Below are 26726 nucleotides of genomic sequence, written 5' to 3' on the forward strand. Positions count from 1 at the left end.
TTTGCCACCATTAGAAGGGCACCAGTGATGGCAAATACTTTGAAACAATTCCGTGTTTGCATTGAAAACGTCAGCAGCCAGACTCATATTTCAATCAAACAAATTAGCGCTGTCATCATAGTGAAAGTAACCTACCTGCATTCCTTTTTTTATATTGAGATCAATTTGATAATGACCCTTTGGGCTTTAAATTGATCACTTGTGGTTGAGGGCTATTATAGTGATTACAATGTCAAGGTAACAGATGAAGCTAACATCATTGCTCCCCAATCAAAGTGATTGATTATAAATAATTGTACAATTGACTTATGTATGCCTGGAACAGCCTGGAAACAACATTGTAATCCTAATGGCGTTTCCATTTAACCTGACGTGGTACACCTTCTTTTTAGCCAAACATTTGTTTTAATATTTCAGATTACTCCACTGTGTACTGTGAGCTAATAATAATCACCTCAGTTAGTGATCGCTTGGGGATAAATTGTGCAACCTGATGCGAGGCCTAGCCTCAAGCAGATTCAGTGAGTCATTGTGAACAAAAATGTGTCTTTTGGACACTTTGCAAAAAAATATTGCTCCATTAAGACAAATGGTGATTGTTACACACTAAATGATTATTATTTTTGCTTCTTTGAAATGTCGTTGTATCTTTTAGGGCATTATACTTGATGTTTCGACAGATTGTCTGCATTCACATATTAAAGGGGCCAAAACATCCTCATCACATCATTTATTCACAAAAACAGTAGTTTTGATGCTTGTATTTGACAATACTGTTCAGCCGACATGCGGGCCACAAGTGAAGCCCAAGCAGATTTGTTTTGAAAACGCTGCGCTAACAAAGCAAGAGCGGCATCAAAATATGCAGAGAGCGAGACTTTGCTTTCTCGCTTCCTCTTCATGAAGCGAATAAATATACTTTGATATCTCTGGGGAAAACGGTTACTGGTTGCCTTCTCAAAGCGCAATGGAAAATGGCCCTACTTTCCACTCCCGTTTTTTTTTTTTTCAGTTTTGCAACAAGATGGGTCAGGGAATATGACAAAGCTTGAGGGCATTTAGAAATGGGAAGACAAGGGCCGCTAGGGAAAGTAGGATTGTAGGACATGAGACAACATGTCATGTATGATTATCGCAGGGATTTTTGACTACCGCTAATTAAAACTAAAATAAGGGATCCCATTGATATGTCTCGAGACCAAGTTATTTATATTTAGTGACATGAATTGAAGCCTGTATTGTAGTTGTTTGTCTTTTGCCAGATAAACAGATAGACAGGAACAAATCACAAATACAATACTTCTTTTTTTCAACAGGGCTTTGTTTTTTCATTGATGCACTTTAATCCATAAGAACTTTTTTGAGTACAGAGGTCAGGTTTTTTTTCTAGTTTTGAATAGTCTTTTTTTTTTTTTTAAATCACTGTTTAAAAACGGCATTACTATTACTTACTTAGGTTATCTTTGTCTGGTATTTACATTTTTTTGATGATCTTAAAAATTAAAGTGGGGTAACTGCAAAAAAGTAGGAACTTCAGAAGAGGGTGAATCGTTTTTCACGGCACTGTATGCATCAATACTATTCTTCACCCGGATAATAATTCCTTTATTATTTTGGCTGTAGGTGTGTACAACTGTACTTCAGCAAATGAGAAATGTTTCTAATATTTTGGAAGGAGCTTGGAGCCTTCAACATTACCCTACAATGTCCTAACATTGTGAAATTAGAAAGAAAGGCTCATCTTGATGACGATGACAACGATGATAAGCGAGAAGCATCTTTCTCATGAAGTCAGCTAGTGTTGATTGTTTGCAAGGTCGTTACATGCTCGGTGCAAATGGATCGCCTTGTAAACCAAGTTGTCTGAATATTTAAGAAGGCCTAAGTGTTTATAGTACATGTAAGCGACTTGCTGTGCATATCTGTTTACAAGATGTACCGCAATCATGTAAATGAGGCATAGTTTGTTCTTGCTGCTGTTTTACATGAATTTCTAGCATACGCGTTAGCATGGATGGATGACTGCATGTTTTGTTTCATGACCCACAGAGTAGCTTATCTCTCTTTTTCTCTTTTATGAACACTCCCTAAGCAGCAGCAACCATTTTAGTTTGTCGCTGTCAATGCATCACAGGTATGCAGAGTAACCTTTGCAATTGTGCCTCGTGCGCTTGAAAATGTCATTATCACACAGTACATGTTCCATATGTGCAACTGGTGAATAATCCATTGCATAAGCAGTGTCATAAACAGCGTAGCTTGTAAAGTGGCGGTAGCATTCCTGCATTTAAAGGAACAGTGCATATTCAAGAAATGAACGCATCAATTTATATACACTTCAATCTATAGATTACGCATGTCACCATAACACATTCCACAGCTTTTATTTATATTGACATTGGTTTTTCTTTGATTTCCACAGGTGCTCCAGTCATAGTCGGGATGAGCATCAACATAGCAAGCATCGATTCCATCTCAGAAGTAAACATGGTGAGTCTCACAATGTGGGATCATGCGATGGTCTCGTTATTTTAATGACACAATCAAAATGTATTAAAGTTGCTTTATTGTTACATTGGGTCATACTTCTTATGACATCGGTTCTTCTTAAAAAACACGTATGAGGTGTGTCAAGAAAGCTGGTGTCACAAAAGACATATTTCAAACCCAAATTACGAGTTTTCTCCTTCAATGCGGGCTGGACGATCAACCAGCATGCCTACAAAGCGATCTTGAGGCGTCTGCTTTGTTTAGTGAGTGAGAAGAGGTGAGAGTAGTGTCAGGACAGCTTGTGGCTGTTTCACTATGACAGCCCACCTGCTCATAATGCCCTGAGCATCTGACAGTTCCTGCCAGTGAAGAACATTGCCGCGCTATATCCGCCTCCCAACTCACCCGACTTGGCTCCATGTGATTTTTTCCCGCCTCGTTCCCAAACTCAGTGAAGTCATCAAGGGATATCCCAGAACAATCCTTTCAGAAATGCACGAAGGCGTGGCAGAAAAGGCCGGCATTTGTTCAAAGGGGAAAACTCGTAGTTTGTAGTTTGGATGAAGCAAACATTTTTACTATCCAAATGTATTAAAAATCCAATTTCCCCACTTTCCAGGACTATACCATCACAATGTATTTCCAGCAGAGTTGGCGAGATAAACGTTTGGCCTACGGTGAACTGAACCTGAACTTGACTCTGGATAACCGTGTCGCAGATCAGCTTTGGCTCCCAGACACCTACTTCCTTAATGACAAGAAGTCATTTCTTCATGGAGTGACAGTTAAAAACCGTATGATCCGACTTCACCCCGACGGGACCGTCTTGTACGGGCTGAGGTAAAAGCACTGTGATCACCCACTAGACACAACATAAAAGTGCATATTCAAGAACTGCATCAACAAATGGTATGATAATGCATTCGGTGCGTGTATATGCGGTAATCTCTTCTTGTAACCATGATGAAAGGTGTGTACTGGCTGTTTTCAACAAAAGAGCCAAATAAATTATTGCTCTTCTCTGTACCATGGCACTCAAAAAGCAAAAGTGAACATGTTCATAACGTGTGTGTTCAAGTTACTCAAATTAGATTGTAACATTGGAGCAGAAAGGGGCAAGAAATTTGACGGAAACAGAAAGGCTGAAAAAGAGTTTAATGTCAAGAATCATCCTGACAGTTGAGTAAATCGAAAAAAATACACAGAGGGACATATCTAAGATCCCTTTGGGGATGCTAAAACTAACACAGTGTCCCGAGGCTTCAAAATCAGAATTAATTCAGTTGCTTTTCTTCACAAGTCTCCAAAATAAAGTGCTGTAGAGGAGTGGATGAAGCTGGAAATATGTTTTGTTCTATGAATAAAATGGCAGTGACAAGGTTTAGATCACACGAAGGGATGCATTATTAATGTGACAATCAGTGTTCAGACTCTCTGAATTACTGAATTTGTTCTGACAAAGAAGGAGAAGGAATAGTAATAAGTTTTCTCTTTTCTCCTTTTATGACTCTTTAGAAGTCTATAAACGTATCAGCACAATACAAATGCAGTATCAGTGCTGTGGCGTACCATGCTCCAGAAGTTGAACTTTTCGGTAAATATTCAAGGTTGGCTCGGACTCAATTTACAAGTTGATAGCTTGAACTTCACTGAGGATGCAGATATTGTCAGGAACGTCAAGAGTTTATCTAATCTCAGAGCTCATCTCAAGCTAATTCATAACTGATCTGGACCCCATATATTTTCCGCAATCCCTCATGCAAGACTACAACGACATTTAATATTGGTCGCCGTGGTTTATCAAAAGACTTTCATACTATGTGAATTTGCTCATTCATCCATTGTATTCTCAGGGCATTGAATCGATCGTAACTGTTCTGTGCCGGATGTCTTCTCTGTCCAGAATATGTAAGCCTTAAGGTAAAAGTGGATGCATTATTCCTCAAATTACAAACTATTCTTTCCAGCCCAGCTATTTTAACACAACAAAACCAAAGCAAGACAAACAAGAACATTTCCGAAATGATAACGGAGGCCGAATGCTTGCACATCACAATTGCTCACCTGGAGGAGAAAAAAAAAAGGGGGAATGCAACCAACGAAAAATTTGGTTTTAACTAAAGGGTTGATGATCTTTGCCTTGATGCCACAAGAAGTTCCACAGCAACTCAGTCAGCTATGAGGACGAATAACCAAACAGAAAGCGAAAGGAAACAAATTAGGTTGAAACAACTCTTTTCCAACGCCAAGGTCCTCCTAACCTCTTTTGAGGAAAGAAGGCTGTGCCATCACTGAGAAAGGATATCACAGTCCTGCCAACAGACACGGGAAGATGCACAGTCATTCTTAACAAAACCGACGACCATTCCAAGGTACATAGACTTCTCAATGATACCAGTGCATATGAAAGACTGAAAGGAGACCCGACCAGTGGGTATAAGACAAGATCACTAAGTACCGACAAACATTGCAGTAATCAGGGCCCATCAGTCGTGTACTTTATTATTGGCGACAGCCACGATAGACCATCACTTGCATTTATGGTCTTCCATACAAAATGAAGAAAGGGCTCCCTCTTAAACCCACTATTAGCAGCATCAACCCTGTGACGTAAGACGTTGCAGACAGACTTAAACTCGTTTCTGAGCTGACATGTTCTAATTAAAGGATAAATAATTGCGTTTCCACACCAACACTCATGCTAGAGCTATCCTACCTAGTGTGTGAATGAACCGACGATGCTCGAATAAGGTGCCGAAACGTCTTCTAAGAACATCGGAACAGTCCAGTTGCAATCCATTCAATGCCCTGAGAATCTCATATCCAAAGTATATCCCTCTGCAATTCCTGTTTTATTCTTTGCCTAAAATAAAGCAACCAGAAAATACAACAAGACCCTGACAAAATGGCGCCAAAACCCGTCGCTTCCTCATCTGAATTAACATTCCCAGCTGCACCACGCAAGGTACGCAAGGTTCCATTGGAGCCATAAAAGGACTATCATGAGCTGAGAAGATTGGATGTGAGCCAGAAGAAAATGGGATTACACCTGCACTTGCACATCCGCTGATGGTGTGCTGCAAGAAACGGGAATCTTGTTGATACGGATTCTGGCATTAGCTCTTCCTCCGAACATCTGCGGAGGTGCTTGTTTGTTATTATCACTCTGTGCATAACGGATACTAACAGATTGCATCAAGACCTTGGAACTGTCCTCAGGTCCAGTTTATTCCCACCAGAACAAGGCGTTTAGGAGCAGTGCAAACTCCGTATAATAGACAGTACTAAAAATATACTAATATTATGACTAATAATAACACTAAGCCAACATTATTCTTCCAAAGAGTCTTATCAGTTTCGCAGACAACACAAATCAGACATTATACATTATAAAACGTCACAACTTCTATTTTTGCCCTCTAGCATTTGCATCTCTAGCAGCAGAGATCAACTGAATGACTTGGATTATTTTACTTGTTGCCAGGCAGATGATAACGGGCTCAACAATAACTGCCCGATAATTCAGTGGGGCAAAAAAAGGGTCTCCTGCCAGTGTTCCCATGTCGGCAAACTATAAGGCCGATGGGACTATGCCCGTGTACAGTGAGCTAAAGCGAACCAAAAGTCACACAGATAAAACACTGTAAATATTATTTTTAGACTGACTGGTTTTGCAATCAAATCACTTCCAAGTATTCATTATGAAATACATATAATTAGAAGAGAGAAAAAAAGCCATCTGGTAGGGGCACATAATGACGATGTGAAATTATTTTCTATTTTAGTTCTACGGTATGTGATTTGTATTGATTTTCTTTTGTGAATCAAATAATATCCATGTATAGTTCAGTATAACATAAAATTTTTTTTTTTGCACAACACTGAACATGAAATTAGAATTTTAAATAAGTAGGATATTGAATTACTGTAGCTAGTACGCCCTTGCTGAAGTTCAAATAGACTATGCAAATGCAATTCCCGTGTAACAAGAATGCTGATTAATTTATTTGTAACTATTTTTTCATGTTTGGCTGCTAGTTTAATCGCAAATTTGCCCACACAGGCTCATGAATTGGTAAATCGGACTCTAACCGCCCAAACAACACTGAGCTGTTAACCTGATTCACCTGATGAGTGATTGACTTGAGAAACTTTTGTTACTTTTTAGTGTGTTTTTTTAATTTTTTTTATCTCCATTGAAGTTCTTCTCAGGTGACTAAATATTTTCTGCTATTTTCTCTGCAAGCAGCTGCATCAGCAGACTGCGTAGGTGTCAGTAGTGTTGCTCATGCATCTGACACAGTCTTCCTTGTCTGGAGTCCACCTCCAGACCCGAGACAGTTACAATAAATGCACACTTGATGAATAGGAAATACACTTGACTGCTCTTTTTTTTTTTTTTTTTTTTTTTTTAACCATTGGCACGTCTTTCCCCAAAATGTTCTTGCATGCATTGCACATCATTCTCATAAACTCTACAAAGCCATGAAATTCACGTCAGACTCCTCAGATTTGAACGTGCTGCCATCCGTCTCAAGTGGGACTGAACATTGTTGACTCATATCTACTGACTTCTCCAAATCCCAGACCTTCTCTCTTAGGCACCTAACATGTGCCTAACTCAATGTTGGCGCTCCCCTGACTTGTTAGCTGTCACGTATAAGCACATTTTTATTCATTGTGGGATTTTGTTCTGAGTGCCAAGGGGGTAAAGAATTCTTCTCTGTCCATTAGTCCAAGCTGCTGCCAGGCTTTCTCAACTTCACAGTGCTACCGGGAGCAGTAGCTTGTGTTGACAGGATGTCTTTTTGAATGCAGGGGATAGGCCCTTACCTCTGCTTTTGTTTAATCTCAATATTTTTTTTTTTTTTTTTCATTACATAGGCATACTTCATTCTCATGTTGGGTGCACGTTGGCTTTGTTACTCGCTGTTGTGATGTACTGCTTGACACTTAGGGCTCTAATTTTGCAACCAATGCAAGTCTGGAGATGCGGTCTAAATGCGCGCAGGGGCGGGTCACACCGAGTTTTGGGATTTTCAGGCGGTTTGAGTTGTTGCGGATGTGAACTCAGCCGACTTGATTCACCGCCAATCCAAGTGGCTCCTCTCACTTCTTTTAAATGCTGCATGCGAGAGTCACGCTTCGTAGTCCTTGACATGGTGGAAGAAGAAACTGATTTGTTCGTGTCTTGCGGCAGGTCGAGGCACGAAAAGTACGTATATAAGGAACTGCGAGCAAAGCTCCGTGGGTGGATGGTATAAAGTTGGCTAATGAGATCAGAGATCTGTGAATTGGGCACTTGGTGACGGCCTTGCACCCAGATCGCACGTGTCAGTGTGTGTCCATGTCCTCTTCCTCCCCCACCCTCCACAGATGTGCCGTTGCCAGTGAAATTATTATAAACATATATATAACTATAGAGATTTATCTATATTAGTGCTGTCAAGTGATTACATTTTTCAAATCACAAAATTTTCCATAATTGATCAAGATTAATCACATTTTTCAACTACAATTTTCTTGGAAGAGATATTGAGTAAAATCTTGGAATTAATGCAGGAAAGAAATTATGAGTATATTTCAATCATTGACCGTTCTAATATCTTTCTTTGATCCTCGAATACGATTATTTTCCTGTAAAATACAAATGTTGAATGATACGCCAAAGACCTACAGCTAATATGGTATTTGGTGGGGTCAATTAATTGGCTTTTAATTGACCCCACAAATGTGATGCTGCAGATAGTCAACCTACTCAAAGGAATGTCCGTTTTATAGCTTCTCTAGTGCTAATGATGATTGCGCAAGGATCTTCATCCATTTATGGAGCCTTCTGAAGTGTATAGATGAGATAACTGAAAAACACTTCTCAGTATGATACAATGCAGTTTTACAACACCTCAAACTCCACCCACAGTAATAAACATGTTACACCTCTATGACGGTGAAAGGTAACATTTTAGGTAGACTTCTGCACAATTATACTGTGCATGTGTACCTAATTGTGTGGCCGGTGAGTGTATACGATGCGTGTTTTGTATTTTGATTATAAGCTTCATTAGCTGTGGTAGTATTGTGTCGTTGTATCTCCCACTTGGCACACAGTCCAACCGATGTTAAAAATGGCCATGTTGCTTATTTGCAACTTTTTACATGGGAAGTCTTAATTGCCAAGTGACCTCTCCGATTAATGTAATTAGGTCTGATGTTATGTCCTCTCATAGTGTATCAGCAGTGTGTCGCCCCGCTGTATGCAGTCAGCGAAGGAGTGCTGTGAAGGCAGCAGGGAGGTGTAGCACGGCAGAGTGGTAACAAATGCAGTCTGAGCAGCAGAATGCTTGTGCAGCAGAATGCAGCTCAGTGTCATTGTGAATAATAGATATCACACACCGGTCACACACATTTCGTTTACTAGGCTTCTTCTCCTGCCTCCCGATATTATCAGCTTCAGTGCGTAGGTCTCGATTTTGCCCATTTCTGGACTGCATCAGTCTAAAACAACAAAAGACGTGCCAGTGGCTTATGCTTGAACATGCTTGCTCAAAATGTGCTTTAAAGGGTCAAACTTTTGATGAGTCCCACCATCCTCCAACACAAAGAAACGTAAATCATGTAACAGGTCCGAAAATGTGCTACTGGCCTCTGAGACTGTGACAATATGTTCAAAATGTTGTTGTTTTTCTTCCAGTTTCACATATGGTAGGTGATGCTATACGCAGGTGGATGCTGAGCAAATGAAAGCTGCCATGATAAACATGCTGCACCACTTACATACATACGAAATACATTGACTCTATTGTGCTGCACCTGAAAGGCAAAATACACCATTTGAGGCCAAAGGCTGTTTTCTGTGTGGTTTATTTTTCAATACATTGAAAGATTTGGATATATTTTTAATTTATTTGAACCTACTGAATTTCATTTTGAAAAGCAATTAATTTTACTGCTATCAGTATTTGAATAATTGCTAGTTGTTTTCCATCAAACGGTAGTAATTGTTTCCAAGGAGAAAAAAAAGGTCCAAAGTGATATTTTTTCCACAGTTTAAATGCCAAAATGTCTTGCCTGTCCCCAATGAAATTTCATCATTTGCAACATTTTTCTGAAGATGCTAATTACATTTTTGAATATAAAAGATGTTCCTCCTATTGCTTAATGTGTCTTTTCCATGCAAACTAACATCACACACACACAGCTTGATGTCTTGTATTGGTCTGCCGTAAATTTATCTCAGGTCTTTACGATTATGGCATAAAATTTTACATCAGCAAAAATTATTATAAAATAGGGCTTCAAAATTTTAAATCTTACAAGTGTCTTCAATGATAATAATTGCATGATGTGAAAATAAATGCTGGCATACCCACATACAAACTGAGTATCTATCACAAGAACCTGACATTTTAACAGTGGTGTGTAGAATTTTTATATCCACTAGACGCACCTGCTATATTTCGAGTGGAATGTGATCTCTTCCATGACTTTTTTTCACAGACTTTTTCAAGCAACCTATGAAACCTTTTCAAAGTGTGTTTTGTTTCTGTCTTCTCCCCCAGAATAACCACCACCGCTGCTTGTATGATGGACTTGAGGCGATACCCTCTTGATGAACAGAACTGCACCTTGGAAATTGAAAGCTGTAAGTAAATGCCAGAGTATCCATTGCTCTCACCAAGACCTTCGAAAACAAACATGATACCTGCTGATATCATCACCTTCAAATGATGAATTATGACATGCTGCCTTCGACGTTTTTTTTGGGCCAGCTAAGCCAATATGCAATGTATTTTTTTGTTGTCTTTTTACACCTCTGCGGGGAAAGAAAGCAACGTAAGCAAATGCACCTTCAGAATACAACCCATTCGCTACTTGAAATAAATACATTGATGCAAGGTACTTGACAGGCCACCACAGTCTGCCCACTAGTCTGCAGTTTATATGTGCTTACATTCACCACACATAACAAAATACCTTTTATTTTTAAATGAACAAAAAAATACCTTTTGTACAAGTATTTAAGTGATTATATTGACGGAAGGTCACTGATAGTGTAATGGTACACACGCCTGAGTTGTATGCGGGCAGCGTGGGATCGGTTCCCGCTCAGTGGCGGTGTCTGTGTGTGCCCTGCGGCTGGCTGGCGACCAGTTTAGGGTGTAGCCTTTCGCCTATAGTTGGCTGGGATCGGCTCCAGCACCTCCCCGCGACCCTGTACGGGATAAGCGGTGTGGAAGATATATATTGACAGAAGCGGTTCGATTCCTGACCAATGCCCCAATACCCAACCAGTGGTTAGTCCTAAGGAAGGACATCAGGCGTAAAAACTGTGCTTGCCTCCAATACTTATAAACTCCTGTCTCTGAGAGTGTCAATCAAAACTGAATGTGATCAGCTTAATTTTTGATGCAGCCGTTGTATTTGCTCACCTTGCAGTATAAAATATATTTGTTTTTGTTTAAAAATAGTCATTCAATTGATAATGATAATGATGCGTAAAATCCAGTTCTATTCAATATCTTTGGCGTATTTTGTTTGGATTCCTACAAAGGGTTTATTCTCGATGAATCACCTTCCAAGGAGGAAAATGTGGACGTGCTGCTTGTCTCATTAAAATTGTAGTGTGTGATCATTTCCATTGATGAAATTATCAAACACTCTACTTGCTCACTATGCTGCATATTTTTGCTTGTAGTTGCCGATTGTTTATTGTTGTGATCTTATCAAATGTAGATAAAACACGAATTAAAACTTTGCAGGAATATGTTTGGTAATTTCTGAGTATTGGGTTTTCATTTCGAGTGTGAACAGTATACTCTTATCAGTTTGATTGATAAGGCACTTTCCATCCAGGGCGAGATTCAGTGTGATTTTTTTTTTTTTTTTTTTTGAATAGGTGAATTTAATGTCACAAGTCTGGACATGTCACTAATAGAAGGGGAAAAATAGTCAAACATACCGCACGGAGAGACGATGCTGCAGTGAATGCAAACTGGCCCATTGACATAATCTACAAATGTGATCACTTTCGATTGCGCTGCCAGCTGAGAATGAGCAGGATGGCCAACTGACACATGCTAATGAATATTCATGCTGGGTGCGAGGCTGGAAGGGATGTCGCTTAATAGGAGTAAGGATAGCTGAGCATGGGATGTTTATATTTTTCTTCTTGTCTAGGTTGGTCTCCATGATCTTATCTGGGAAAATAGCCAACCTAAAACCACTTATTATTATCATTCCGGCTCGTTAGAGACAGAAACAGTGTTGAAAACTATGTGCATAAGATTGTGTTACTGTAGGAGGACTATTAATATTTGGCAGGTTTTGTGGCCAAGTGGGACATATTAAAGTGAGGTAGTCCAAGGCACTGTGGCAGTATGAATTGCTTTGGCAAAGCTTTGCGCAGCAGTGGCGTGCAAGTGGCGTGCAAGCCCAGGCAACTTAAGGGGAACATCCAAACGAAGGTCGATTGAAGCCAATAGTGAACTAAGTGCACGAGTCTCCCAACAGATATTTCTTGACAGCAAGCCCCAGTCTTGACGATTGCTTTCCAGCGACATTTCTCAGATCTCGGAAATAGGAGTACTCAAAGTAATAGTACGTGACGTGATTGCCGCAACCCCTCAACGGCAATACATAACATTAAAACACACACAGCCCATTTCATTACAATATTCTATGTTACAATGCCTAAAAATACATTCCTTCTAATCATTTAGGATTTTTTTGTCGTTTCACGTTTATACCTTGTTTTGATTTTGTCATCATCCGATTTCACAATATTTGCATAAAAAAATGCTTGATCCCTAAGAAGACATATGTTTCCAAGTATTTTTTTGTATATATAGATGTAGTTTCGTAGTATTCATAGTGCAACCATGCGCAGTGTATAATTTTTGGTTCCATTTTAAAATACACAGTATCATCTTCAATTTAAGTTGCACCATCATTTATAAACATGTCAGGAAGTCTGGTACAAGCTGCAAGGATTGATAAAAGTTGAGTGAACTATCATCTTGATTGTCTTTATTTTTAATTTGCACATACCTAAAAGAATTCAAACTGTATGGTTATACACATAAGACCAGCAGCTCCTTGCTGCTGCGACATGCAGCGATTTTCCGTATGATTCAACTCGTCGATTAATTGCGTCTACTATCGTTTACCAGTCTCAGGCAGTGATTCTTACAGGGGAGCCGTGTACCACTAGTGGTACTTCTACTACATTTTGAGAATCACTGCGTGACTTTGACACTATGGCCTTTTGTCAAGGTTATGTTTTAAATCATGAATCATCAATTTCTCTATCAGTCAAAATAAAAGCACAGCTATCAAAGCCATTGCAAGGGTTGCTTGTGTATCATTCAATACACAGGAAGAGTTTGTAAGTATGTATGAGGAACTAAATAAGCAATGGTGACGAGCAGCGAATGTGGTGGAGTGTGTTGTTCACGTGTGGGTGGTAGCCAGAATCAGAATGTCTGTTCTAGTTCCAGCGTGAGTAACTGCAACAGACAGTATGGTTGCTCAGAGTTTGGGTTTGTGTGGAAATAACCAATGTCTCCATGAAGTCATTCTGGGATGTAATATCGTTGCTCACTGTAATGGTTTTCAAAAGTCAAGCTATCTGCTCAGATCTGAATGACTTTATAGCAGAATTCATCAGAGGAACCTCTACTAGTTGTCTACACATAAAGTGCACCTTTCACGAGAAATATCGTCCCATTTCATGGTTATTTCTTGACCGTGTGGTTTTGTTTCCCATTTCCTTCCTGGACCGTGTGACAGACGGATACACCACAGATGACATTGTGTTCTTCTGGCAAGGAGGGGACAGCGCTGTGACGGGTGTGGACAAGTTAGAGTTACCTCAGTTCTCCATTGTGGACATCCGCTTGGTCTCCAAGGAAGTGCGGTTTACTACAGGTAAGCCATTGACAGCTTTAATAGAATTATCAGTCTCACATTGGGCCACCATGTTCCGAACGGTAAAATACGTTAATGCAGAGATTTCTTTAATCAAATATATGTGAATATATAACCCTTGGCAAAAATATGGAATCATTCAAGTTTGAGGAAAGAAAAAAGCTGAATCATGAAAAACCCACGGCGACAACAAAAGAACACTTCAACACACAACGATTACTTGCACACCTCTATTTGGTAACATTGCCTTTCATTTATTAGAATGACATCTCCCGGTAAAACATGATATGGAATAATTTCTTCATTTCATGACTGTTTGGTTACTGTCAAACAAGTGCGAGTGACTTGCTAATGCGGCATCTGATTGGCCGAACCAAGAGCCGCAACAACTTGACCTCTCTTTCTGCGGGTTTTGCTCCTCTTTTTTTTTCTTCCCTCCTCTTTTCTTCTCCCCTGTGTGGTGGATAGTTTTGGTCATTTTGACATGCTTACAAAATTCTCTGGGCTCACATTAATAAATATGCCCCTCCCCCCACAGAGACCGAGCAGTATACCAATCACCCAGAGGAGGGAGTAGTATTTTGGTACTATCATTTGTGGTAATATTAATTAGGTATTGCTTTAAATGTTAATCGATGTTACCTGTTCCACGTTCAGGGTTAGTTGTCAAGTTATTGTAAATGTGCGCCGCTTCCCCATTTGAAAAAGATTTATTCATCCACAGAAGGATTTTTTTCAATGATCAAGCGCCGTTTTTCTTTTGTCTCTTTTTATTTTAATATTCACTAGTTTGACAGTTCATTCAGATGTTTAATTCCTTCCATGAGTCACTGGCAATGAGGGGCATTAAGTGCATAGGCTTTTGAGAAATATGTACGAAAATTAGACGAGAAAATCTTAAATAAGTGTCTGCCCTGAGCCGTAACACAAATAGAAACATAATGACCTATTTTTTATTTTCTATAACTGCCCTAGCTTTACTCATGCTTCATAACAAATGAGGTCGTCAAATATTTTAACTTTTTATTTTTACATTAAATAATTAACTCATTTGATGCCTACATCGTTTTAAATCATTTTTTTATAATCTACTAGTACAACATCGAATTAACTTGAGAAATGCGTTTTTTTGTGTGCATTTGATGCCCAAGGCTCTGACGCAATTATTCACAGTTTCAGGCTTGTGAAGCGTTGTAATGATGTCGAATCGCCAGCAGATGTCACCAGTGTCGTTTATCACACCCGTTGCCAATATGTAGCACAATCTTCATACATTTTTTGTTTTTTGGCATCAAAGTTGCTTTTTTAGAATTGTTTTAGGGTTTTTGAATAATAAAAGTACTGTTTATATATCTGAGGTGTCATAAAAGCCAAAATGTTGGGGTCGAAGTTGAAATTTACAAGTTGATAGTTTGTATAAGTCTTTTCACAAAACCCTTGATTTCTCAGTTTTTTGTTCTAGAAACAGGATTTTCAGTGAAACTTGCCTACGTTCCACTGCAGATAGAAATAAACTTTTTTGTTCTTATGAAAGAAAAGAGTCTAATTTTTCTTTCGGTAGGTGCCATGTCTATATAGTCATAAAACACACTATTCTGTGGGCCTTCAAAGATGGGTCAAAATCCTCAAATATGGCTGGCACTGAGGAATTTAGCTGCGCTGCGAATGGCAGGCATTGAATGAGTTTTAATGTACTGTATTTACATGGTCTTAATTCCTTTTAAGTGATCAGGATTGTTTGGAAATGTTATTAATTATTATCAAATGTTCAATTTCAGTAACAGATCTCAGAATAAGATTCTGCATGACAGTTTGTGCTCCGCCTACTACCTGAAAGTAACAATCTTCATCCAATAATACATAAAATGATCAATTTCAATATCTACTGGACATTATTTTGAAGTCACCCACTACAGTCATTTTATTTAGAGTCATAGAATCATAATGGCACCGCCAAGGTCTGTTTGTCATCCTCCATGGACCAAGAATTAGCCTGCTAAGTAAAGAACAAATAAATAGAAACTCAATAATATTCGTCACAACATTTTTATTTATGTGTGGTTATCATAGCATTGCTAAAAACAATGGAATGGAAAACAATATATTTCTTTTCATGTTGGGCAAGGAACAGTTTTTGAATCCCAATGACTTCAGGAACTTTGTTTGTTGTGTTATTTTCAGCTCTTTTTCTACATTTTGTGAAAATGTTACGGCATTGTAGCTAGCCCGTAGGCATCCTGGCACTGACAAAGGAGACCAAAGCAGAGATAAAATGTAGTTCTTGTGTTTGAGTTAAGTGAAATCCATAAGCATTTATTGGCAGAATTAATCTCGGATGTACTTGGTTGATTGGTGAGTGTTTGTCTCCCATTAGATGAAGCACGTATGCAAAAAGTATTGATTCGTTAAAAGATTTTCACCAATCTGCAGGTGATGAGGTCATCTGTCACTGTGGGCTCCTCGTGCAAGCATTTTTTAAAGATTAAACCCATCATGCTAATCTTAGTCCATATTTAAAGTAATCTTTTGAGTTTGTAAACTATAAATGAGTCTATATAGGCAAAGCAGAGAGCGCTTGCCTGGTTGCTTTTATTGCTTTTTGCGTGCCTGCTTGTTTAAATCTAACTGTAATAAAAAATAATAATGAAAAAAAAAGAACTTGCGGTACAACTATTTGACATTTCTCAGCAAAATACCCACTAAAATGACCGACTATAGGACTTTTGAACTATGTGTTTTGTCCTTTAGTGTGCAGCCGTGCATTGCAATCACCTTTTAAAATGGCCTTTCAGTAATGTTTAGAGGACAGAGGGAGCGAGAAGGAAACAGCGAGCAGCTCTCTGTGACAAGTCTCAGAGGAATGCTGGAGCGGCCTGCTGAGATAGGGGCTTGCAGAAAAATCTGCCGTGTGTGCGACTTTGTGCCATGTTTAATTGGAATCGAACTTGTCCCTGGAAAGGAATCCATCGCTTTGGGGAAATTAAGTGCTCCATCTGAACAAACGGAGAAATGACTACCCTGCACGTTGTCAAGTGCAGAGTTTGGCGCTCTTAACGCTTTCCCCTTTTCACTCTTTGCTGATCTTATCCACGCTGTCACTTGGTTGTTTCTGCTTACAGGTTCGTATCCAAGGCTTTCGCTGAGTTTCAGGATTAAGAGGAACATTGGATATTTCATCTTGCAGACATATATGCCCTCCATCTTGATCACCATTCTATCCTGGGTCTCCTTCTGGATCAATTATGATGCCTCTGCAGCTCGGGTGGCCCTGGGTAAGTTCCATTCATACGTATTATATTTGAAAACTTGAAATGGGCCCCATATAAATTCAAACACCACCAGAGGAACAACAGTGAAATTATTTCAAATTCAAAATAGCTAACCTTTAACCCTTCATGTATATTAACCCTTTTTTTTACATGTGAGTTTTGTGTGTGTATGTATGTATATATATATATATATATATATATATATATATGTATATGTATATATATATATATATATATATATATATATATATGTATATGTATATATATATATATATATATATGTATATGTATATATGTATATATATGTGTATATATGTATATATATATTTTTTAAATATATATATATTATATATATGTATGCATATATATATATATATTATATATATATATATATATATTATATATATATATATATTTTTTTTAATATATATATGTGTATGTATATATATATACATATATATATATATATATATATATATATATATATATATATATATATATATATATATATATATATATATATATATATATATATATATATATATATATATATATATGAAATGACAATCTTTACAAACATTAGGGTAAAAGAGGGTCTGATAATGTCTGGCAGTGAATGAGTTTTAATATAATGATGATTTTTTTTTTTTAATGATTGGCAGTGCTGCACATTATTTTGACAATTGTTCCTTGCCAAACAAGGGTTGAATGTGATAAAAATGTTGACGATATCCTCACATGAAGAAGCACATATGCAAATATGCGTGTACAAAAGGCCTAATTCAATTTGGGATAGCAAGTAAAAGGAAGTTATACTCAACTATTTAGTTAAATGAACATAAATATGGTCTATAGAATCTAGCTAAAATGTGGCTTGCACTGATTTATGGTTATCTGTGTATGTGTGTATGTGTGTGTGTGTGTGTGTGCTTGCCTGCTGTTGCATTCAGGTGTGACAACGGTGCTCACCATGACAACAATTAACACCCACCTTCGGGAGACTCTCCCAAAGATCCCTTACGTGAAAGCCATCGACGTCTACCTCATGGGCTGTTTTGTGTTTGTGTTCCTGGCCCTGCTCGAATATGCCTTTGTAAATTATGTGTTCTTTGGCCGGGGCCCGGCACAACAGAAGAAAATCAATGAAAGGCTGAATAAAGTCAACAATGAGCGCACACGATACGAAGAGAAGCGCCTAAGGGAACAGGTTTGCATCTTCATCTGCTGCCTCCATTATATTCGACTTGCACTACTACGTCAGTCAGACTTTAGGTAGACCCCAAAAAGTTGAATATTTTGGAATATTTAAGACAGCTATTTTTATGACACTTCTTGCCGGAGTAATCTTCTCGGGAGCACAGTGTTGCCACCACAGCCGATTCACCAACCATCACCCATTGCTTTCCTCTCAAGCAGTGATTGCTTTTTATCGAGCATAGCCCCTTTTCATTGAGATAGCCCAACAGTGGTATAAACATTCTCATTTCTTATTTAGGTGGTTGTCACTGTTGGCTTCATTCATTCTCACCCGGCTACCTTGTAGTTAGCATACTTAACAAAACACAGCATGATGAGGCTAACGATGAGATTTGAGGTAGAATGGTCAGACTGAATGACGCCCGTTTCTGTGCGTAACATGCTAATGCTAAGCTTTTGTGTGTTGAATGCATTTTGTAATCAAATGAAAATGTGCTTATTTGCCTGTACTGTATTTGATAGTCGTTTTAATGTTCTCTTCATTTTTCTTTCACATTGCAAGGACTCCATTTCCGTGCCGTTTCAAACCAACACCTTCAGGTCATTTACACAGCGAAGAAATCTGTATCTCGAGGAACAAAGAAAAGTCGGGGTACATGTATTTAGAAATCATATAAGCTGTAGGCCATCCTTCACTCTAATGCACTTGCTTCGAGTTGTTTAACGGCCAAACTGTTTCCAAAATAGTTGGTTGCCACTTACAATATCAAAGCATCAATACTTTTCAAGTATAATAATAAGAATGTTTTTTTGAAAGACTGTTTTGTTTATTCTATATTTGATAGGCGCAAAACAGCCAAAAATGTCACCTTTTCAACAATAGTAAGAATTTATTAATTGACCATACTCAACACTTCAGGTCGGCTAGGAATGTGTTTTCCCATTTGCTCTTCATTCATTAATATTGTTGCTAAAGACACACTTAAGATGGTCTTTCAGATTGATTAGTCACCCAAAATATGCCAGCTGTTTTGGAACCAGGTTTTGCACTTCACTCGTGTATGTCTTAATGTAAAAGCTATATTTTGGCATGCTAGAAATAACGTTCCATGTCACCACTGTATTTTGCTGTATTGAGTTTGAAAATTTGGGGAAAGATGCTGGAGTTAGCGGAGTTTAATAATTGTGGGCTATTTTGGCGTCTTTTTGGCAACAGCCCACACTGATGCCTCTGTCTCTGTCATAGGTGGATGCGTACGGCAACATTCTCCTCACCACTCTGGAAATGAACAACGAGGTGATGCCTTCTGACATGGGAAGCAGCGTTAGTGACTCTCGGAATTCAGTCATGTCCTTCGACAGCTCTGGGGTCCAATTCAGGAAGCCAATGGCGCCCCGAGATGGCTTCAGCCACCACTCGCTGGATCGGAGCGCTATGCGGAGCCGGGCCAACTGCCGACTACGGCGGCGCTCATCCAAGCTCAAATTGAAAATCCCTAACCTGTCAGATGTAAGCACCATTGACAAGTGGTCCCGGGTCATATTCCCAATCACTTTTGGATTTTTCAATCTAATCTACTGGTTGTACTATGTGAATTGATGTGCATCCCACTAGGAATCATGGGCCATATTTTGAGAGCACATTGAATTGGCTTTGATACAGTTCCAAAATATGTATACACATACAGGTTGAACATATGTATATGCATATTTCTATACAGTATATTATATTTATATATACACACACGTGAAACCTGAAAGACTTTTCTGCTGTACAAAGTATTAATAGGATGACTTGAATGTTTAAAAAAAATGTGAGAAGAATTTCAAGGCTTTGAGTTCCTTTTTCCTCCTGAAACAAACAAATGAACAAACACAAGATCCCCGCAGGGATTTTTGGAACTACAGACTGCATGATATTTTTGCTACTAAAAATGGGAAAAAGAAGAAGAAAAAAAAAATGAAAGCTCTTGAAGGAGAGAAGATGCCCCATTGACTTTATATTGATTCTTGTTGTAATCAGAAATCCTCTACTGCAGCTCATGAAATCAGTGGTGGCTTGTCTGGTCAGGCATCAGCTGAGCAAGGTCCTTGAACACCTCCCCCGTCCTCTCATCTGCCCCCCCACCGCCCTTCCCCCATGTAGCCCATGAATACAAAGTGCACGAAAATCTCCGGTTCCACCATGTACAGCAACCTTGTTTGGAATATGTGTCGTTCTTTATTTTTTCAATTTTATATTTCATTTGAAGTGGTAGCGTTCTCTTGATCAGACATCAATCGCGCAGTGTTTGATCGCCACAATTGTGCACCAGAGTCAACGTAAACTTTGAAATTCTATTTTCAGGTTGACGGGAGGGCGGCGGGGTTTACTTTTCTTTATGGTTTAAAACAAGTGCTGATTATTGTAGATATGATTTTGTCTTGAAAAATACTGTGATTTCAGAGTGTCGGAAAATGTTCTATAGCTAGGGCATTACGAGATAAAGTTTCGCATCGCTCATTTTGATTGTTTGGGGGGGAAAAAAACATTGTGTACATTTTATTACGTATTCTCATGAAAGTATATTTGTACTGGTTATTTCCTCTTGTTGACTGAGTTATATGCTCTTTATATGCAGCGTTCATGGACGTCATTCCTGCTTTGTGAAAAAGGATGGGACGGGAGGGGGCTGAGATGGGAGTGATGTGCCGCTTTTTGTGATTCGTGGGATCTAATTCACAGTAAAAAAAAAAAAAAAAAGAAAGAAAAAAAAAAAGATTACAATTATGTATATTCAGAGTCAACATATCAAGCCACAGTTTTGTTATGTAGTTTTCATGATTTATTTGTATGTTCGGCATCTCTTCAGTATTGGATTTGTTGGAGAGCGGCATAACTTGAATATTTAAAGGAACGACAAAACCCGCAAGTATAATACTGAGTTGCAGCTAAACAGAGCATTTAATTGCTTCAAATTGAAATGACAGCCAAAAATAGTCCTGTAATGTTTTGTTCTACTTTTGTAATGCAAAATGTAGCTTCTGAGGTTGATTGAGACTGGAAAATCTGAACTGTCACTCTTGTTTGGTTTGTACTGTCCCCCCCACAAACACTTAAACTGCATTTCAGGGGTGAAACAACTCAAAGGCCGAGACTGTGTAGCAGACATACAGTAAATGTTTTATTTATTTATTTAATTCATATCGTGAGGAAAGATTATCATCTTCAATTGCATTTGTAACAGCATCCTATACAGTAGCACTATATGGACAACAATGCTTGGCCATTACAATGGGAGACTACAGCGGAACAACAGAGTGAAATAAGCCAGTGTTCTACTACTATCACTTTTCTTGAATAAAACAGCATCTCCTAAAAGCACTCTGTGCATGCATTAGATGTCTCCAAAATATAATGCTGATTGGGAAACAATAACAATTCATAAGAGGGGGTTTGTACACTAACCCGGTCCTTGCTGTCGTTGTTGTTCACATTTTGCAGTGACATCATATAAATGATGAGTCCATCCTGTAAGCCATAGATGTGTAGGCTGTATTTTGAAGAGAAGGTAACTAACCAAACGTCCCCCTTTCTTCTGTTGTTTCCTGAACAAGAACCAACACAATTGCCGCGAATATAAGTGGAAATTATTTAAATGCAACTAATATGGATCGTCCAGAACTTGAATTTAAGAACAGGCAATAAGAGGATAATTGTACCTTACATACCTTCTATTCTATCATTGTCTCCTGTAAGAAACTGCCACTGTTCATAATCACTCTTCTTTTTTTCCCAGTGTCCGTGACACTAGTATGACTGATCCATATAGAATGAGGTAGTAAGAATTGTTAAGGCACAGTTCACACATGGTATAGTTTTCTTTTTGTTCGTTTCTCTACAAAGGCAATGTGATGGATGTTTGCAACAAAAAAAGAAGTGTTATTTGCAAGAAAAGTATTTGTGTTTGTATTTGAAAACTAACTCAAGTATCAAATGTTTCAATCTCCTTCACATTAACAAAAGCAGTCCTTGCATGCATCACATTATATTTACCTGTCACGGCATTCTGGGTGTGGAATTCGCACATTCATCCCAAAAGCTGTGAGGACCTTATGTTTGACGGTTACTATTAGTACGTGTGTTTCTACAAGATAGAGCTTATGTTCGTTTAACACGTTCAAGGTATGGAAGGGGGGCGGGGGGGAGTGATGATCTGAGTTCAATGTGAATTTTTCTTGCCTCTAGTGTATATGTGTAATTACATGTGAAATGTTCTGTAAATATGATATCTTTCACTTAATACTTCTTAATGCATGAACAAAAACACGGCAGTTCGTAAATACCAACTAGCCTCACTGCTAATGGCATGGACAGCTTCTCTAGCATTGGCATACTTCAGCAAACAAAACCAAGAGAAAAAAAAAAGACACGTGTTGACAAAATAATGGAGAATTCAACAAGTCCTCTCACAGTGATGGAGTTTGTGGAGACTGTTGAGGTTCACCTGTTGGCCCCCCCAAGTGTAAAGCTAATGTTGACTGAAGGCTTTGGCTAACTGTCAGCAAACGGGATGCGTCGACTCGAATGACAATTTCTAGTTGCACTTTGCCGAACCGACTGTAGGCACAGGACATTTCAGCACAGTGTACTTGCAGTGTTTACCTCAACCATCAAACAATCACTGAATCACCTTTTATATATATATATATATATATATATATATATATATATATATATATATATATATATATATATATATATATATACACACTTATACACTTATATATTAGGGCTGTTCAATTTTGCCTAACAAGAAAATCCAGATTATTTTCTCTCAAACCCGATTTTACGATTACGATTTCTTTGTAAAATAAAAAATAATGAAAAATTAAGTATTTTGAATGTCTTTTATTTAAACTTAATTTTTCTTTCTTTGAACTCAAAATGTCAGTCAATTTAACTTAATACACACAGAATAATCCATTGGGATTAACAGCATTTTACTTACACAATAGATTTCAGGTCTGTTCTTAATTGAACCAATAATGACAGAAGAAAGTGCATGTACCATCTGAAATGAAATCATCAACATGAGAGAAGGTAGACAGTCAAGTCTGATAACCAAACAGTCTGTCAGAAAGTCATTTTACCAACCAGCTAGTGACTAGCCTTTCACCTTTCTCCCTTGTCTTACTTAAACATAAATCAATAATTAGTGCAAAACTGTCACCTAATCATACAATGCACTGTCAACCTTAAGTAAGGATGCATAGTCCGGCTGGACCAGAGGTCCGTGGTATAGGAGAAAAAAAGGGACGCCTTTCAGACGTTGAGTAACTCGCTCACGGGTTGTATTGTACATGCGGGGCACACACTACACTACAGATCTACATTTGCCCGATTTATTAACTAAGCGCTCCCTTGCCTGAGCAAATAACAGAATCGCCGGATGTTGTTGTTGTTGTTATTGTACTGCGCGCTCGTGGGAGGAAGCTGAAATGCAGAGAAAACTACAGTGACTTAACCAAAAATAACAAAATCGAACAATTTAAACGTTTTTAAAATAGTTTTATCCAGAAAATTCGGTTACGGTTCAAAATCGCTTAATCGAGCAGCCCTAATATATATATATATATATATATATATATATATATATATATATATATATATATATAAGGACATAAAGGGCATTATGGCCAAGCTGGCTTATAGAGGCTAGAGGAGCAGGATATGCCTTAAGAAGGCGAGTTGGATGTTCTTTCCTGTTCCTCAAAAAACAACACAAAAAAAAAAACCTGTCATGTGTGCCCTTAAGCAAGGTACGTAGCCAAGTCCTCATGCAGCTGCTCCCTTGCCAACAATAGATCTTAACGTGTGCAGAAGAAAATATGTTGAGCTATGTCCAAGGTAGTAAGGGGTCATTGTTTACTTTAGTATTGACACCCCAGACGACCTCCCTGAAAAAAAAATTAACAGAATAAAGTCGCAATGTCAAATGCTGCAAGTCTCACATGGACGCTCTCTCTGACATTTATAAATCAGGTAATACCAGCAAGAGGCGGTTATGTGGTTCTATCTCATACATTACACTGTTGATATTAAGGATGATATTAAAAAAAACTCGACTAGACGACAAGATCCTTAGCAGTCCTTATCATGATGCAGGCAAATTCTTTCTTCGTAACATTTCGACCTTATTCTCGTAAAATTATGACTTCCTTCGCGTGAGATAAGAACTGTTCCTTGAAAATTCGCCAAACATTATGACTTGATTCTCAGCATTTTCATTCCCCAAAAAACTTAGCTTTATGACTTCAAGTCATAAACGGATACATTTGGCCCTAACAGTTATTTGTATGAAATAACCCTGACTTTCATGTTTTGAACACGTTCCAAAAAAAAAACAGATAATAGGAATGACACGTAAATACAAGTGACGATCACCCTTTAAAACAAGAATGAATCGTAATAAAGCAGGAAAAAATTCATCCACCCAAGCCCAGACCAAGGCTGACATGCAGACTTCTCACTGTTGGAAGAACTTTAGTTGGTTCATTCATTATTTTGTGTGCACCGCAATTTTGGTTTGCATGACCTGACCTCTGGAAGGTTATTTTCTTGACCTAGTCCTATTTTTACTCGACATCCTATGATTCATCACCACAGCCAGGATAAGAAAGATCCAGTGTTTACATACTCAAATTGCACTTGTTTTACAGCCAGCTCTATTAAATCTCGTTAAACAAACCTTTTTTGATAAAAGCATATCCATAAGATAAAATGTAAACATGGAGAATGTACATGTTGGGATTCATGCGAATCACAAAGAAAATGTACTCCTGCTTGTTGTAAACCACACAAATTTGGAAACGTGGTCGGATCAGGTTCAGCATGCTCATCAACTTCAGTCACCCTTCAGCTACAAAGGATGTAAAGGACGCTCCACGTGTGGCGTCCGACATAAGCCATGTGATTGCACACTGAGTGGGTGTTCCCCATATTTTTTCTTTGAAGAGCTGCCTTTGGTTATTATGGTCTGATTCCCGTCATGGCGATACTTGCCAGAATCATCCCAGTTAGTGTGCCTCCCTCTGTGACACTTGCCGAGCAGGGAGACTAGCTCACAGTTGGTAGAAAATTTGGCCAAACACACAACACTGAACAAAACAGCCCCTAATTTATTTATTTATCTATTTTTACTATAGATTAGAAAATGATTTGCTTCATTCTCGTATTCATTTATTATTTGGTGTATTTGTTACATTTGTCATGGATTGTTATCCTTGTTGTTTAATCACGAGAAGGAAAAATGTAATTCATCAGATATAACTGGCACTGGAAGAAAAACAATGCTTTGTTTTGTTTATGTTCACGTTGGAGCGCTTATTTCAGTTGTTTAATGAGCTGTTTGGTTTTGTTTGGAGTATCGGTACACATGGAAATCAACATTTGTGTGGTATGATATTGTATTATTGATTTATTTTGTCAGTGCAAATTAATGTTATGGTGTCAATCAGCTTTTTTAGGTGTTTAAATAAAATGTGTTTTTTTTTTGTTTTTTTTTTACAAATACAAGGTGTTGAAGTATGTGGTAAAAAAAAAAAAGGGTTATCATTCAAACAACAGACTTTTTACAAATAAAGGCTTATACAGTAAAGAAAGCTATGTCATTTCATTTGACCTTTGAGGCACTGGCAGAGCTAGGATTTTTTTCCGGGGGGGGGCCATGTGTGGGCCAAAGATATCTCAGGGGGTCCGCAAAGAAAAAAAAAAATTAATGGCGGGAGATATGGTTAAAAAAAATCCTGGAAGAAAATCGGAAAATACCCAAAAGTCAATTATCTGGTCTGGCACCAGTGGGTCCAAGCATATTTCAGTGGGGGGCAGTGCCCCCCCCACCCCCACCCCCACACACACACACTTTAGCTACACCAGTGTTTTGGGGACTAACAAAACATCAGTAGTGCACACTTTAATTTATCTTTAGTTTCTCCTGCAATATTGGTCCCCAAAAGGTAAAGCTCTGATGATGATGCATCAGGTATCTAAGATTGGTGTCCTGCATTTTTGTCAGAGCGCTCACCATAAATAAGACAAACAAGACTGTACGGTAAGAGAACTTTAAGAAAAACGATATAATTTGCTTTTAAAACCTTGCACGCTTGAGATACTATATCCTTTACTCCAGTACACCTGAATAATGATGCAAAGGAACTCCAGCTGACAAGTGTAATACGTGCAAAATTGTATTCCAATGGAATTGTTGTCAACTTAAACAACAGTAAAAGTGATCTACCGTACTTTACTGCAGGTGGGACAAAGTGACACTGCAGCTTTTTGGGTTGCAGTCAAAACTTAGAGGACACACTAAGTAGCAGATAATGAATTTGTTTTGTTTGAAGGACAATGCGCTGGAGTTACAACTCAGCGTTTGCACTCTTGTGAAGGACAGGACACCACATACAGGTATGCTTGCGCATTTGGATTTTCCTCTCCCCAAGATGCACACTTGAACTGGAGTATTTCAGTGCTGAAGGTGAAGTGAAGAGAACAGCCTCTAAATGGGAGTGCACTTAGAGCAGTGGAGAAGTAATGTGGGAGTGAGACATCTAAAACGTTGTGTTGCTCATGCGAAACAATGAATTGCGGGTGGAAGCAGCTCATTGATTTTACAGATTGATTGTAGAGGTGCTTTGGAAGCCTATGTGCACCGGGTAAAAAAAAAAAAACCAACATAGTCATCCCCCTTCCCCCTTTAAAGTCGACTTTACATTGCCGCTACCTTTATATCTAACTTCCAATAAAACACAGAGATCCCCACGTCAAAGACGCCTATTTCTGAAGTCTAACGTCAGTGCGTT

At 38.4% G+C, this 26726-nt stretch overlaps 1 protein-coding gene across 7 annotated transcripts in view; it reads left to right on the top strand.

Moving 5' to 3' along the window:
- Window positions 1-25520, top strand: part of gabrb4 (gamma-aminobutyric acid type A receptor subunit beta4) — a 153559-nt gene extending 128039 nt beyond the window's left edge. For 5 of the 7 annotated variants that reach the window (XM_086013244.1, XM_086013245.1, XM_086013249.1 and 2 more), the window contains 8 exons: window positions 2423-2490; window positions 3110-3330; window positions 10050-10132; window positions 13279-13416; window positions 16536-16688; window positions 17636-17892; window positions 18445-18534; window positions 19129-25520. In XM_086013244.1, the coding sequence (XP_085869370.1) occupies window positions 2423-2490; window positions 3110-3330; window positions 10050-10132; window positions 13279-13416; window positions 16536-16688; window positions 17636-17892; window positions 18445-18534; window positions 19129-19482 (1364 nt within the window). In that variant the 3' untranslated portion in view covers window positions 19483-25520. The remainder of the gene's footprint in view (window positions 1-2422; window positions 2491-3109; window positions 3331-10049; window positions 10133-13278; window positions 13417-16535; window positions 16689-17635; window positions 17893-18444; window positions 18535-19128) is intronic. The other 2 variants (XM_086013247.1, XM_086013248.1) reach the window with 1 other exon arrangement.
- Window positions 25521-26726: the final 1206 nt, after the last annotated feature.

This window comes from Filicampus tigris, chromosome 17 (genome assembly GCF_054856515.1).
Source record: "Filicampus tigris isolate MCC_2025a chromosome 17, RoL_Ftig_1.0, whole genome shotgun sequence".
Lineage (NCBI taxonomy): Eukaryota > Metazoa > Chordata > Actinopteri > Syngnathiformes > Syngnathidae > Filicampus > Filicampus tigris.